Source organism: Schistocerca serialis, chromosome 2 (assembly GCF_023864345.2).
Source record: "Schistocerca serialis cubense isolate TAMUIC-IGC-003099 chromosome 2, iqSchSeri2.2, whole genome shotgun sequence".
Lineage (NCBI taxonomy): Eukaryota > Metazoa > Arthropoda > Insecta > Orthoptera > Acrididae > Schistocerca > Schistocerca serialis.
This window is the reverse complement of record NC_064639.1, coordinates 466003264-466020739: the sequence shown is the minus strand read 5'-3', so window position 1 is coordinate 466020739 and position 17476 is coordinate 466003264. Positions and strand designations below refer to the sequence as shown.

General features: G+C 41.8%; 1 protein-coding gene across 1 annotated transcript in view; it reads right to left on the bottom strand.

Moving 5' to 3' along the window:
• Positions 1-362: 362 nt before the first annotated feature.
• Positions 363-17476, bottom strand: part of LOC126457376 (sodium/potassium-transporting ATPase subunit beta-2-like) — a 173544-nt gene continuing 156430 nt past the window's right edge. The window contains exon 7 of the mRNA XM_050093627.1: positions 363-1097. Within this exon, the coding sequence (XP_049949584.1) occupies positions 988-1097 (110 nt within the window). The 3' untranslated portion in view covers positions 363-987. The remainder of the gene's footprint in view (positions 1098-17476) is intronic.

The following is a 17476-nucleotide window of genomic DNA, read 5'->3' as shown; positions in this document are numbered from 1 at the left end:
TTGATCTGTTTAACAGTAACAATGCTCTGATGCCATGTTTGCTATATGATATTCAACATACAAACATTTTTTTATTACTTCATGATTGTGGATACCAAATGGAAATTAAAACTGAAATGTGGTCAAATAAGTGAGTTTTGTATTGTCATTAGTCATTTCATTCAATGAAAGAAGAAAAAACAGTTTGAAATCTCTGTTTCAACACATCATTCAAGATTGATAATGAAAACACTTCATTTTTTTTTTGTTCATATCTGTATATACTGGAATTTCTTTTCTGATAATATAGAACATATTTGAATTTTGTTTTCAGGTTTTACAGGTTTTTATTTAATACTGATGTAATAAAACAACTTAACAAATTATTTACTTCACAGTTTTATAATATATTTCAAATATATACACTTAGCATGCAAATAAAAGGCAATACGTGTCTATGTATTAAATTATCATCTACTTTTTTTTCTTAAATATCACACAAACATATTTTTTCTCACATAGACCTGCCCCTGACAATTTTGTGCAGTCCTCAATAATAGCCACAAATTTGTACTGATTTCTAAACATTTGTGTTTCATTTAAATAGCCTTCTCCAATCATGTTTAAATCTGTTAATTATTTTCACGAACATGTGAACAGTTAAAACATAGAAGCGAAAAAATTATGATATACTCAGTATAAATATAATTTTAATTCTCTTTTATGACTGGAATTCCTTGTGGGAAACACAAAAAACGTCAATATATCAGGTTCATTCATGAGTTTTTGATTTTCCCCACTAAAAATGCACTTTTCAACACTTCTAACTTGATTACTCTCACAGAAATACCTATTGTTAAAGCACAGATAAAGCAGTCCTCATTATATCTTCATGGCAGATTTGTTTTGACTTCTGCCACTACAGAAAACAATGGCACATATCTTCTCAGTGGACCAAAAACTGCAGAAAATAGGCACAAACTTGCTATAGCCGTACTGGAGACGGTGCTAGTCCATCATCAGTTCTAAATGCATTGAACCTTCTCGTTCACCTTTCACTTTAGAGTAAATGATATTCTTTGCCCAGGCTCTGCATTCAACATTAATCAACACATGTTCTGTAACAATAAAACAGAAAATATTAATCAAGCATACAGATTGCTGGACTAGGGATGCACATTATTTTTAAAATTGAATTTCTATTGTGTTTTGCAGAAACATATTTTTGATTTTGGAACCACCCTAATTGCAAATTCCAACTGGTCCTTTATTTTCTTTATTTGTTCTTTTCTCTGTTTGCTACCTGCCCTCTATTTATCAAGTTGTGTTTACATTTGCTAGAAAGAGCTTATACCAGCCTAGGAAATACAAGAGGTCCAGTAAAATAAAGGCACTCTCTGATATTCAGTATTAATGGAACAAAATGTCAATATGATTACAATTCTCACAATGGGGAAGGTTATTTTATGTGTTCAAAGTGATCCCCTTTTATACCCAAACAATGTCAATGCCACTGAACTGTTGACTGAATTACAGCTGTCAGTGTTGCCAGTGTGATAACCATATAGGACACCTCAATGGTTTCTCATAGCTCATTCGGTGTAGCTGGCTTCTGTTGATAAAGTTCTTTCTCAAGGTCTGCAATAAGTAGAAGTCAAGAGGTCTGGAGTTTGTGGTGGATACTCAACAGCTCCTCTTTGACCTATCCATCATTCAGGTAGATTTTCATTCCAGTAGGCTCTGACATCTCTGTGGTAGTGAGGCAGAGCACCATCTTATTTTAGGCAAAATAATTAATTTCCAAACAGCTCTCAGATGACAGGTAAAATTGATGTTTGCAGCATATGAAGATACACTTCACCAGTTACAGTACCTTCAAAGGAGAATGGGCCAATCGAACCACGTGATGACAGGCCACGCCATGCATTAACACCTGGCAGATTAACATGTTTGTCCACATTAACATGAGGATGTTCAGAAGCACAGTACAAGCAATTGTGGCAGTTTACTGTACTGTTCAGTTTGAAATGCACTTCATCAGACTAGATAATCATGTCTGCAAACCTTCAGCCTCTCAAATCATGCCTTGAAACCGCTCGCAGTACTCCATCTTTCAATCCAGGTCATCCTTGTTGATAAAATGTGTATACATCTACATCTATATCATACTCCACAAGCCACCTAATGGTGTGTGGCAGAGGGTATGACTGTCAGTAAGCCTCTGTATTGCCTCTAATTTCTCGGATTTCCTTTTCGTGGTCAATACACAAGGTGTATGTGGGGGGAAATAGTATGTTGCATGACTCCTCCTGAAAATGCTGTCCTGAAGTTTCAGTAGTAAATCTCTCCATGATGCACAATGCCTAACTTGTAACGTCAGCCAGTGGAGTTTGTTTAGCATCTCCATAATGCTCTCTTGCCAGCTAAACGATCCCGTGATGAAACATGCACTCTTTGTTGGATCATCTCTATCTCCTCTATCAGTTCTAGCTGATAGGAATCCCAGATAGATGAACAATACTCAAAACTTGGGCAAACAAGTGTCTTATAAGCCACTTCTTTCATGAATGAGTTATATTTCCTGAAGGTTCTTCTGGTGAATCTGGTATCTGCGTTTTCCACTGTCTGTTTTATGTGGTCATTCAACTTAATGTCACTCTGGACAGTTACACCTAGATATTTTACGTCAGATGCTGTCTCCAGCTGTTTGTCATCAATAGTGTAGCTGTACAGCACAGGATTTCTTTTCCTATGTATTTATGTTCAGGGTCAATTGCCAGAGCCTGCACCATTCATCAATTTGCTGCAGGCCGTTCTGCAAATTCTTACTACTTTCTGGCATTGCTACTCTGGTACAGACAACTGCATCATCTGTGAGTAGCATTAAAGAGCATCTGACACTTTCTACTAGATCATTTACATACACACATAAAAAAAAGTTTTGCATCACCTCGGTTCCCAGAACTCCTGAAGATAGACATTGACTGTGGATATTGTATCACAGACACAGTCGCTTTGACTGTTCCGAGATGTCATTAAACCCACCCAAAGACGTAAACAACCATGCCAGAGCAGCACATATTACATGGAGGGGATCCAACAGACAATCAGTTCCAGTCATTCCACCAGGACAGAGGTACACAGCTCATGTTTTCTGTAGTTCAACCATGCCTAGATGGTCAATCATGTCCACATTGTTACTTTGTGCCAGGAAGGGCTCTCAACAAGGGAACTGACCAGGCATCTCGGCGTGAACCAAAGCAATGTTGTTCGGACAAAGAGATACAGAGAGACAGGAACTGTCAATGACATGTCTTGCTCAGGCCGCCCAAGAGCTACTACAACAGTGGATGACCACTACCTATGGATTATGGCTTGGAGGAACCCTGACAGCAATGCCACCATATAATGCTTTTGGTGCAGCCACAGGACATCATGTTATGACTCAAACTGTGCACAATAGGCTGCATGATGTGCAACTTCACTCCCAACATCCATGGCAAGGTCCATCTTTGCAACCACAATACCATGCAGCATGGTACAGATGAGCCCAACAACATGCCAAACGGACCACTCAGGATTGGTATCATGTTCTCTTCACTGAAGAGAGTCACATATGCCTTCAATCAGACAATCATTGGAGACATGTTTGGAGGCAACCCAGTCAAGGTGAATGCCTTACGCACACTGTCCCCCAAGTGCAGCAAGGTGGAGGTTCCCTGCAGTTTTGGGGTGGCAATATGTGGGGCCAATGTACACCACTGGTGGCCATGGAAGGTGCCGTAACAGCTGTAAGATACATGAATGCCATCCTCTGACCAACAGTGCAACCAAATCAGCAGCAATTGGTGAGGCATTAGTCTTCATGGATGACAATTCACACCCCCATCGTGTACATCTTGTGAATGACTTCCTTCAGGATAATGACATCGCTCGACCAGAGTGGCGAGCACATTCTCCAGACATGAATCCTACCAAACATGCCTGGAACATATTGAAAAGGACTGTCTATGGACGACGTGACCCACCAACCACTCTGAGGGATCTATGCCAAATCACCATTGAGGAGAGGGTCAGTCTGGACCAACAGTGTGTGATGAACTTGTGGATAGTATGTCACAATGAATACAGACATGCATCAATGCAAGAGGATGTGCTACTGGGTATTAGAGGTACCGATGTGTACAGCAATCTGGACCATCACCTCTGAAGATCTTGTTGTATTGTGGTACTACAAGCAATGTGTGGTTTTCATGAGCAATAAAAATGGTGGAAATGATGTTTATGTTGATCTCTAATCCAATTTTCTGAACAGATTCTGGAACTCTTGGAGCCAAGGTGATGCAAAACTTTTTTTGATGTGTGTATATTGTACACAGCAATGGTCTTATCATACTCCCCTATGGTACTCCAGATATTGGTCTTGCAATGTACACTTTCCACAATTTGCAGCCCTCAGAATTTGACATATACTTGATTGGCTCATTCAGCTTTCACATGGATCCTGCTTGACAGATTTTTGAAGTGACCTAGTAAAATGTTGCAACACAGCAGTGCTGGAAGCCAGACTTGTTGATGTTTTTGGTTGGTCAGACTTTTCCCTATGCACAACCTGAACAGTATCATCAGCATCAGATTTATCCTAAACGTGGTAAATTGATATATGTATTGGTGGCTGAGTTCTGTAAATTCAATAAAGCCTTGCATAGCTCAAATAACAATCTTACTTCATTCATTGCTGCACTGTCGTCTGCTAGAAAACATGCACCAGGATCTGTTGAGAAAACAATGGGCTATGCTACAATGCAAAATTGCAACAATATGTAATTTCCAATGATATTAACCAACAAAGAGTGTCTACATTTCTCTGGATCCCTCTGTAGTATCTAAGTCAGTAGGTATTTCAAATTGACCAATTCAATTACTGAATGACTCAAAATAACTCACTGATGTGGTAAGCACTTATTAAAGGTGCAGTAATTAGAAAACAGCATGTTAATTAGTTTTTCAAATTAAGAAAGGAAAAAAAATGATATTAAATATGTCAAATGTTTAACTAGAAGGACTAGAAACAAAAATAGTGAAAATCACATCAACATAATATACATTCAACATGAAGACTAATTCAGTCACAAGCGTAGAACAGGAAAGGGAAGCATATTTGGCGAAGTGAGCAAACATAGGTCAAAGTGGAAAGTAATCTGGAATGTATGAGTTCATCAGTGAATCCATTCACTCATCTATATCTTGTCTCATGTGGAGCTGAGTCATATATACATATATATAAAGTTTAAAAAATTGAAAGATCAGCATGAAAAATAACACACTACCTTACAAAACTTAAAGATGAGGTAGGTAGAGTAACATAACATATTAACAGCATGAGGAAAATGAATGGAAGTGTGGGAGCATGTTCCTAGGTGCCTCACAGAGAGCTGGATGTCACATGGTGTGAGGTCATCTTGGCTGTAGTGTTGTGGTGATGAACTACAGTGTTTATGTGCCTGCCACTCATCTGATTCAACAGATGTCAATGGCAGAAGACACGCCACACAGTGCCAGAACAGGCCACATACAAAAGTAGACCGAAGAGCTGGAGTCTCCCTCCGCCATGCATTTCCTTGCTACAGCTCAGGGTTTTTCCCAGAAGGTAACACCACAGAAAGTGCTGCCTGACCAGCACTTCCCACATTGATGCCAAGTGATTCGATATCTTTGTTTAAGCAAGATAAACGTGTTTCTGAGTGTTAAATCTGAAGTTTTAATTTTGAGTACTTTGACCACCACACATATTATCAAAGGAGTGCACATGAGCACCGGCATGGGGCTGTCCTTTCAATGATAACCAGTCATTTCCTTCTCCATGTTAGCAAGAGGATTTGATCATATTGTTTCCCTCATGTTGTAATTATTATGGAGTAAATTCATATATGCTTGTCATTTTTACCTGACTGTTTCCTTTGTGTCTCATGTATGATGTGGTATTAATGCATAACTGCACCCTTGTGGATAACATGCCATTTCCCTTGCCACTGTAGGAAGAGTACTTAATTGTATTGTTTTTTCGCACGTGATTAAGTGCAGAGTAAGTTCATCCATGATCACTTCCTCCACCTCCTCTTGTATCACAAGTTCATGACAGTGTTTTGTTGTCACAACACTGTTTGTGCCTAGCTTTGTTATATTATGTGCTGATGTATTGGTCTAACAACATAGACTGCTTGCAGCTTATAGATTGCTTAGTGCTTTGTTGACAGGGTCACGTGAGATAAATGGTGTTCTCACCTCAAACTGTGAGCACCCACTGTGGATCACTCACCATGACTTATTTGTGATTTGACAATGGCCATCTGTAAGCCAAATACAGACAATATCCCTGTAATGAAGGGAATGCGAAAGGGTATTATGTTAAATGGTACAGACCCCTTCAAGCTAGTATTTAGTTATGCTTTGCTCAGCTTACGTTAAAACATTAATCCTAGTGTATTTAATCCCACTGTGTCTTATATGTAGTTGTGTTCAGTTGCCAGTACCATGTATCCCACCACCCTGCTACCACTTGAAACACCAGATCATGTGTGTGGCAGAGCTTTCTTCATCCCTCCACCTAGCAAAGAGAGCAGCTCACCATTGTGCAAAATGATCCCGGCATGGTGCTCCAGGTGAGTTCATATGCCCTCCCACTGACAGCAAAACCTCTCCATCCCCCAAACTGCAGGCACAGATGGGTGGCCTCCAAGCATTCCTGAGTCACCTTGCACTGCCCCCTCCCCCCTGCCACCTTCACCCCCTGGTGCCTATGACCATCAGCATGCATGCCAGCATAGGCACCCCCCCCCCTCCCCTTCCCCTTGCCTCCTCCAACTGAGGTCCATGTGGGGTTGGCAAATACTGCTGGTATCACAAATGTTTTTATGGAGATGCTGAAAACTGCCATACACCATTTGCATGGGCCCAAAATGCAGACAGCAACCAGTGATAAGCACATCCAGCTGCTCTACGGTTTCACAATGCCTGTCTGTATGTGATTGTGGTAACCCACTCTCCTTGAAATCCTACCTCCTTGACACTGGTTTGTGTCTTTCTGTCTATCTCTGCCAGTTATTACCCTCTGCTGACCACCATCCACTTTCTCCCCTACTCCTCATTGTAGCTAACAGCTCACCAATCACAACTTACAGCTCCCACACCTGATTCATTGATCTAGGACTCAGTGGGGATTTGCTGTGGTCTTTTACCATGGCTGATGTTAAGGACCTCATCTTTGGTACTTATTTTACTTTTCAATAAGTCCTCCTCCTCGACTTCACAAACCACCGTATATTTGGCACCATCTTCCACCATTCCATTCTGTGTCTACCCCCCTGCACCACCCCTTTGCTCCATCAGACAGTTATGCTATTCTGGCCCTTTCAATGGCATTCTCACTACATTTTTGCACCTCACCCACTCCTCCAGCAGACAGCTCCACAGGCCAAAATCAAGGCAGTCATTACTGCAGGTGTGCTCTGTCCCTCCAAGAACCCTTGGCTCTGCCCTACACCTCATATCAAAGAAAGAGAAAATGTAGCATCCATGTGGGGACTTTTGGATGCTAAATGCTAGGACATTGCACGATGGTTATTCCATTTCGCTTTTGTGCAGCTATAAAGATGAACTATGCAGTGCATCGTTTTTGGCAAAGTGGCCTGTATAAAAGCATTCACACAGATACCGGTTGCCCCCGATTACTTGGAGAAGATGGGTGCTATTACACCTTTGTCCTCTTTGAGAGTGTTTTCATGTCATTCATGCCCCAAAATGCTGCCCAGACATGGCAACACTTTCTTGGCAACATCTTTCATGGTGTTTTGAGGGTTTTTGCCTACTTGGATGATATTAAGATTTACTCATGCAAACTTGTGGAGCACTGCCACTGTCTCTGGATGGTACATCTGTATCTACATCTACATCGATACTATGCAACCCACCATACAATGTGTGGCAGAGGGTACCCTGTACCATTACTTGCATTTCCTTTCCTGTTCCACTCACAAATGGAGTGAGGGAAAAACAATTATCTATATGCCTCCATATGAGCCCTAATTTCTCATACTTCACCTTCGTGGTCCTTAGGTGCAGTGTATGTTGGTGGCAGTAGGATCATTTGGCAGTCAGCTTCAAATGCCGGTTCTCTAAATTTTCTCAATAGTGTTTCTCGAAAAGAACATTGCCTTCCTTACAGGGATTCTCATTTAAGTTCCCTAAGCACCTCCATAACACTTATGTGTTGTTCAGACCCACTGGTAACAAATCTAGCAACCCACCTCTGAACTGCTTTGAAGTCTCCCTTCAGACCAATCTGGTATGGATCCCAAACATTCGAGCAGCACCGGCATCCTATATATGGTCTCCTTTAAAGGTGAACCACTATTTCCTAAAATTCTCCCAATAAAGCAAAGTCAACCATTTGCCTTCCTTACCACAGTTCTCACATGCTCGTTCCATTTCATATTGCTTTGCAATGTTATGTCCTGATATTTAAACCACTTGACTATGTCAAGCAGGACACTAGTAACACTGTACCCAAATGTTACAGGTTTGTTCTTCTTACTCATCCACATTAACTTACTTTTTCCACATTTACAGCTAGCTGCTATTCATCACAACAACTATAAATTTTCTCTCAGTCGTCTTACATCTTCCTACAGTTACTCAAATTTGACACCCTGTCATACATCTCAACATCATCAGTAAAAACCAAAGATTGCTGTCCACCATGTCCACCAAATCATTATGTATATAGAGAACAACAGTAGTCATCCTGATGATACCCTTGTCTCTGATGAACACTTGCTGTCAAGGACAACATACTGTGTTCTATTACTTAAGAAGTCTTTGAGCCATTCATATATCTGTGAACTTATTCCACATGCTCATACCTTCACTACCAGCCTGCAATGGGGCTTTGTGTCAAATGTCTTCCAGAAATCTGTCTGTTGCCCTTCATCCATAGTTTGCAGTATACCATATGAAAAAAGGGAAAGCTGAGTTTTGCAAGTGTGATACTTTCTAAAACCATGCTAATTCATGGATATAAATTTCTCTGTCTCAAAAAAAGTTTATTTTATTTGAACTGACAATATGTTCAAGGATTCTGCAGCGAACCCAACTTGGAGATACCGGTCTGTAATTTTGTAGATCCATTCTTCTGTCTGTCTTATATACTGGAGTCACCTGCACTTTTTTCCAATCACCTGGGACTTTATGCTTGGTGAGAGATTCTTGATAAATGCGGGCTAGATAAGGGTGTAATGCTGCAGAGTACCCTTTGTAAAACCAAATTGGGATTCTATCTGGATATGGAGATTTATTTGCTTTCAAATCTTTCAGTTGTTTCTCTATGCTTACTACTGTGTCATGTGATTCGCCTGTGTGAACAATTTCTTGAACATGAAATTTAAGACTTCAGTTTTCATTTTGCTATCTTCAGCTGCCATACCACGCTGGCCAACAAGGAACTGAATGGAAGCCATAAACTAACTTAGCAATCATATATAGGACCAGAATTTTCTCAGGTTCTCTGCCAGATCTTTGCTAAGGTGTGATGGTGGTAGTTGTATGTTTTGTGCACAGATCTTTTTTCAACAGACACATGAACCTCTGCTAAGCTTTACTTGTCATCATTTGTGCATTCTCTTTTGAACCTAGAGTGCAACAGCCTCTGCTTCCTCAGTATCTTATGAATTTCATTATTATACCATGGTGGGTCTTTTCTATCAATTATCCACCTACTAGGGACATAACTCTCCAGACCACAATTTACAATCTGCTTGAACTTTGTCAATAATTTCTCATGTCCATTGTACTGGAACTATGTGATGTCAGTACACTGTCTAAGTGAGATGCTAACAAGTGCTTATCTACTATATCTATCAGAAATGGTCTTCTAGCCTTCTTGACTGATTTATTAACTTTCATAATGATAGTTTCTATAACGACATCATGATTGCTAATCCCCATTTCCATACTGACATTAGCTACAAGCTCTAAGATATTTCCATTGCATGTGGGCTGCCAAGCTAACTGCTCAGGACAGTTTTCAGAAAATGTGTTCAACAGTACTTCACATGACTGTCTGTCTGTACTCCATGCCATGAATCCATGGACATTCCAAACTATAACTCAGTAGGTTAAAGTTGCCTCCAACTAGTATTGCATGATCTGGATATTTACATGCTACTTACCGTAGACTTTCTTTGAATGACTCTAGAACTATCATAGCATAATTGGGGGGCCGGTATAAACAGCCAACAATTAATTTCGTTTCATTTACACCTGTTATATTCAACTGGACAACTTCACTGTCACACTCAACTTCAATAATGACAATATTTTTGTCTGTTACAATGAACACTCCCTCTCCTACAGCCTCTAATCTGTCTTTGTTATATATGTTCCATGACACTCTGTCTATCTCAGAGCTTAATATTTTTCATTACAGTCAGCTCTTGAACCCAAGAATAATTTGAGTGCAAGAACTTTCCTGGAAGGCAGTAAATTTGGGAACTTTATAATAAATACTTTGACAGTTTACTGATAAAATTTTGACAGTTGAAGTGTCTATACTCTGAATGTGATCTAACTTCCCTTGCTGTGTATTGACTGGTGAGTGTTCATTAGAGCTCCTCAAACTACTATCTAACCTAAAAAAAAAAAAAAAAAAAAACTCAAGTGCACTCCACAAATACTCTGCTACCAGAGTAGCTGCTTCCTTCATGCAGTTCACCTCTGACCTACCAAGAGGAGTCCTATAAATCCCCACATGATAACACAGGTCTAGAAACATGCAGCCAAAACTGTTACAGAGTTGATGAAGACTGGGGACAATGCTGCAAATTGTGAGCTCTGCTTGCACCCCACATGCAAGGCCAGCAGTCTTCACCACCTCCAACAGCTGCCTGTATGAACTGAGGATGATGTCAGAATGCATGCAACAGGTTTCGTCAGTGCCAACATAAGTCACTACTTGCAGAGAACTGCACTCTGCATGCTTGATAGCCGCAGGCAAGGCCACCTCTACATCTCAGATGAGACCCCCTGGCAGACATATTGAGTGCGCATTTGCTTTCTTTCCAGCCCATAATGCTACCTGCCTAAGGGGTTCCATGACTTGCCTAACATTGGAGCTCCTGATAACTAGTAAACTCCTTCCTCCATGTGCCTGCTCTGACTGTGCTGAAGGAGCAGCCACATGTCTGCTCACAGGGTGAATAGGTGAGGTCAGGTGGCCACTCACCGCATTGGCCCTCTGGCTTGAGCAATGTGAACTCGTTACTATGTGCTACTCACCCTCCTGTGAGGGCAGATCCACCACGTAGGTTACACAAGGAGGTGCCTTGGGAGTACAGCCCGTGGACAAACAAGCAACATCTGAGGTGTCCCATGTGACAAACCAGAGTCTCTACCACCTTACACCTCAAGGCAGCAGCCTGAAGGTGACTGACCATAGTCAAAAGCACATTCAGCTCTTCATGAACTGTGGCCAGCTCCTCCTGCATCCTCAACACGGCATCATAGACATCCTAGCGAGAGTAACTGAAGAAGTAAACTATAAAATCAGACAGAATCACAGATATGGAAGATGTGCCACCAATGAATGCTGATGCATTAATGAACTATGTAGCTGGCTGTTCATTGAGCAACTGTTGTGCTACAGATTGAATGAAATCACCCTTACAAAAACACCAGATTGAACCTCTTAAACAGAAAAACATGCATGAAATTCAATAAATATGTTGTTGTTGTTGTGGTCTTCAGTCCTGAGACTGGTTTGATGCAGCTCTCCATGCTACTCTATCCTGTGCAAGCTTCTTCATCTCCCAGTACCTACTGCAATCTACATCCTTCTGAATCTGCTTAGGGTATTCATCTCTTGGTCTCCCTCTACGATTTTTACCCTCCACACTGCCCTCCAATACTAAATTGGTGATCCCTTGATGCCTCAGAACATGTCCTACCAACCGATCCCGTCTTCTGGTCAAGTTGTGCCACAAACTTCTCTTCTCCCCAATCCTATTCAATACTTCCTCATTAGTTATGTGATCTACCCATTAAATCTTCAGCATTCTTCTGTAGCACCACATTTCGAAAGCTTCTATTCTCTTCTTGTCCAAACTATTTATCGTCCATGTTTCACTTCCATACATGGCTACACTCCATACAAATACTTTCAGAAATGACTTCCTGACACTTAAATCTATACTCGATGTTAACAAATTTCTCTTCTTCAGAAACGCTTTCCTTGCCATTGCCAGTCTACATTTTATATCCTCTCTACTTCAACCATCATCAGTTATTTTGCTCCCCAAATAGCAAAACTCCTTTACTACTTTAAGTGTCTCATTTCCTAATATAATTCCCTCAGCATCACCCGACTTAATTCGACTACATTCCATTATCCTCGTTTTGCTTTTGTTGATGTTCATCTTATATCATCCTTTCAAGACACTGTCCATTCCATTCAACTGCTCTTCCAAGTCCTTTGCTGTCTCTGACAGAATTACAATGTCATCGGCGAACCTCAAAGTTTTTATTTCTTCTCCATGGATTTTAATACCTACTCCGAATCTTTCTTTTGTTTCCTTTACTGCTTGCTCAATATACAGATTGAACAACATCGGGGAGAGGCTACAACCCTGTCTTACTCCCTTCCCAACCACTGCTTCCCTTTCATGTCCCTCGACTCTTATAACTGCCATCTGGTTTCTGTACAAATTGTAAATAGCCTTTCGCTCCCTGTATTTTACCCCTGCCACCTTTAGAATTTGAAAGAGAGTATTCCAGTCAACATTGTCAAAAGCTTTCTCTAAGTCTACAAATGCTAGAAACGTACGTTTGCCTTTCGTTGATCTTTCTTCTAAGATAAGTCGTAAGGTGAGTATTGCCTCACGTGTTCCAGTGTTTCTACGGAATCCAAACTGATCTTCCCCGAGGTTGGCTTCTACTAGTTTTTCCATTCGTCTGTAAAGAATACGTGTTAGTATTTTGCAGCTGTGACTTATTAAACTGATAGTTCGGTAATTTTCACATCTGTCAACACCTGCTTTCTTTGGGATTGGAATTATTATATTCTTCTTGAAGTCTGAGGGTATTTTGCCTGTTTCATACATCTTGCTCACCAGATGGTAGAGTTTTGTCAGGACTGGCTCTCCCAAGGCCGTCAGTAGTTCCAATGGAATGTTGTCTACTCTGGGGGCCTTGTTTCGACTCAGGTCTTTCAGTGCTCTGTCAAACTCTTCACGCAGTATCGTATCTCCCATTTCATCTTCATCTACATCCTCTTCCATTTCCATAATATTGTCCTCAAGCACATCGCCCTTGTATAGACCCTCTATATACTCCTTCCACCTTTCTGCTTTCCCTTCTTTGCTTAGAACTGGATTTCCATCTGAGCTCTTGATATTCATACAAGTCGTTCTCTTCTCTCCAAAGGTCTCTTTAATTTTCCTGTAGGCAGTATCTATCTTACCCCTAGTGAGATAAGCCTCTACATCCTTACATTTGTCCTCTAGCCATCCCTGCTTAGCCATTTTGCACTTCCTGTCGATCTCATTTTTGAGACGTTTGTATTCCTTTTTGCCTGCTTCATTTACTGCATTTTTATATTTTCTCCTTTCATCAATTAAATTCAATATTTCTTCTGTTACCCAAGGATTTCTACTAGCCCTCGTCTTTTTACCTACTTGAGCCTCTGCTACCTTCACTACTTCATCCCTCAAAGCTACCCATTCTTCTTCTACTGTATTTCTTTCCCCAATTCCTGTCAATTGTTCCCTTATGCTCTACCTGAAACTCTGTACAACCTCTGTTTCTTTCAGTTTATCCAGGTCCCATCTCCTTAAATACCCACCTTCAGTTTTAATCTACACGTCATAACCAACAGATTGTGGTCAGAGTCCACATCTGCCCCTGGAAATGTCTTACACTTTAAAACCTGGTTCCTAAATCTCTGTCTTACCATTGTATAATCTATCTGATACCTTTTAGTATCTCCAGGGTTCTTCCATGTATACAACCTTCTTTCATGATTCTTAAACCAAGTGTTAGCTATGATTATGTTGTGCTCTGTGCAAAATTCTACCAGGCGGCTTCCTCTTTCAATAAATATATTATGATGAAAATACAGAAAATGATAAATACATAACTTTCCACTCTGTGTATGTATATTAGTTGGGAGATGGAGCCTGACTGATTGTCAACATGTAGAAGTGCATAATTTTTGGGCACCTGCACCCTCAGTGAGAAGATCCAGTCTGTGTCCAAGTTCTCACATTCCACTACATACAAAGAATGCTGCAGGTTTCTTGGGATGGCAAATCTCCTTAGGTGCCACCGGAAGGATGTCATGAGTGAGCATGCAACACTCATGTCCACAGTCCAGGGTGAGCACACAAAAGGTGTTGGGTATGTTTGCTGGATGGCACAAGTGTCGGACAGTTCTGAGCAATTGAGGCATGACCCCTTGTAAGCCACCCTCCTAACCCACCCTCAGCTGACTGCCCCACTTCCAATTGTTAGTGATGCCAGCCAGTCTGTAGTGCCTTGAGAATTTCGATGCAAATTCTAGATACCCTCGGCTTTCCACCATCTCGAACACCCGATATTTTATGCACAAGCATGAGAAATGGGAGAGTGTCTCTACCTCACACAGGTTTTCTGTGTGTGCAGGGTGGACGTGTGTCAAGAGAATGCCACAATGTGGATGGTCAATTGGTGTGGGCAAGTGGTTGCCTCGCTCATCACAGAAGTTACATGACCAGCATTAGGAGCAAGTGCGCCTTATTCCATGACAGTGCTACGTCAGTCATTACTGTGAACAGTTGAATTGTGTAAAAGAAAAGAAAAGACACTTACTTTTACTTACTTATTTACTGACTCTCTAGAGTTGCAGTGGGCTTGTGAGAAACTTGAATCATTGGACTTACGAAATATGACTCACTTATGTGAAAACTGTTATGTGGTGTTCCATTTGTGGAGGTGAAAATATAGTCTGATTGATTTAAGAGTATCCTGAGTGTATGCAATCATTTTTAAGAGTAAAGAAAATTCCTCCAAACACCATCATATCTTCGGAGAAGAAGTTGAGCAGGTTGTCGCAGCTGACTATCCTGGGAAGAAGCTTGGCAAAGCACCTCCAAGTAAGTCCACTGAAGAAGGGGACATGTGAGTCTTGCACACCAGCACCACATTGCTTCCTCTAGTTGCCGGAAACTGCCAGAAGCCTGCACCACCATGTCGAGAGGACTTGGCAGCCCCTGGTGTTTTTCTTGGCAAAGATCACAGCCACAGCAGCATTGAGCCTTGTATCGTTGTGAGCTCCTCACTGGGTATGAGATGATTAGATATTTCTGTCCCTCAGTGGAGGGGTGCCATTTCACCATTTTTACTGACTACCACTCCCTGACAATGGGTTTTGGTCTCAAGGAGGGCATGCAGACCCCACCCCACCTGCTCTGACAGGAGGAATATATCGCACAATTTTCTATGGCCATCAAGACTGAAGTGGCACTGTGCAGCAATGACAGCACCTTGGCCAGCACCTTCAATCCAGGAGGTGGCTCATGGGCCCCAAGGCAGGAGCTGCGCTGGCATTCGAACCACTACTTGCCTTGGCAGAGCCCCAAGCCACAGCAGGCCCCACTACACTGACTGACCACGTGCAGTGCCACTCATTGCCCCAGATGTAGGTGTGATGTCACATCACCCATGCTCCAGGTGTACAGTGGGGCAACAGCAAGCCCACCACAAGCTTTGCTGCTGTTCTTGCTGCAACGATAAACACCAAGCCCACTGACACCGTGTCCTGTCCGGTGTGTAGGACTCGGTGTGTGCAGTCGCCTCCTCCATCATACTTGATGCTCTGTTGCACCCCCACCCCCTCTGCAATGTTTCCTACTCACTTGGGGAGAACTATGTGGCATCACACCACAGCTTTTATGTGACTGCCACCTCTCTGATTCAACAGATAGCAAAAGCAGATGGCATGTCACACAATGCTGGGTTGGGCTGTGAATAGTAGCAGATCCTACAGTTGAAGTCTCTCTCCACCATGCATTTCCTTGCTACAACTCAGTGTTTTTCCCAGAAAGGCATGCATTCTCTAAGCCAAGTACAAACAGCCCCCCCTCCCCTGCAATCATGTGTATGCTAAAGGATATTATGTTAAATGGTACAGACACCTTCAAGTTAGTATTTAGTTTCACTTTGGTACTCACAGCAGATCGAGGTGCACATGAATAGTAGTGTGCACGAGGAGTGAAGTAGTGTTTTTTCTGAGTCAGCTTAAGTTAATACATTATCCTATGTAATCCTACAATTGTTATATGTAATAGTGTACAGTTCCAATAAACAAAGTGTGAGAACATTCCCATGTCCATTTATACCATTCTGCAGACTCAGCCTTGCATTTGCTAGTACATGGCACAAGTTGAGTTCATGTGTAGTAAGACAGTGAGGAATATATTTCTCACCATGCCAAATTGAGCAGGACCCACAACATAAGGCAGTTGAAGGAATGGGAGAAGACTGTATATATCAATTAGTGAGCTGTTACGGTGTGCTGGTGTTCTTGATTTACACCATGGCCAGGAGTCAACATCTGGATGACTTCACAAGAGGAAGAATCATCAGGAAACTGGAAGAAGAATCAAGTGTGATGAGCATAGCCCATGGGTTTGATATTGCTTACAGTGGAGAGCATTTCAAATCACGGGCACTGCTGGCCAAAGAAGAGGAGGTGGTTAGCCATGGTCTGTTGTAGCAGTAGATGACCATAACTTTTTGCCGCAGGCAAGAAGGGACCCATGTCAAACAGCAGGTTCAATTGCAACCACAATTAACAGGACTGCAAGGCATGCAATTTCATTCTTCACAGTGGCATGGTAACTGCATAGAGTGGGTCTCCAAACCTGATGACTGATATGTTGTGTTTGTTGACACCTGCACACCAGTGACACAGTTTGCCATGAGCATAGGGAGTGGACCAACAAGGAGTGAGGTTGTGTTATCTTCTCAAATGAGAGCAGATTCCATCTAATATGGATTCTGATCATACCCTCATATGGTGAGCCCCAGTTGGCCTGACTTCATTTTTGTGGATGAAAATGTGCGACCATGTCAAGCTGTACAGACAGAGGAGCTTTTGGAACAAGAGGATGTACAGGGAATGGAGTGGTCTGCCCATTATCCCAACTTCAGCCCCATTGAGCATGTGTGGGATACATGGGGAAGATGTACTGCAGCGTGTCCACATGCACTAGTTATCATCCGACAATTGTCAGCTGTGTTGGTGTAGGAATGGAACACCCTGTCACAGGAACTCCTTACCAAACTAGTGGCCAGTAGGGGAGCACACTGCAGAGTAGCATTGCTACCTGTGGTGATCACACATGCCATTAAGAACTATATCCTGCCGTTTGTAATGTTCAGGTGACCATCATAAATCCCACTGACTTCA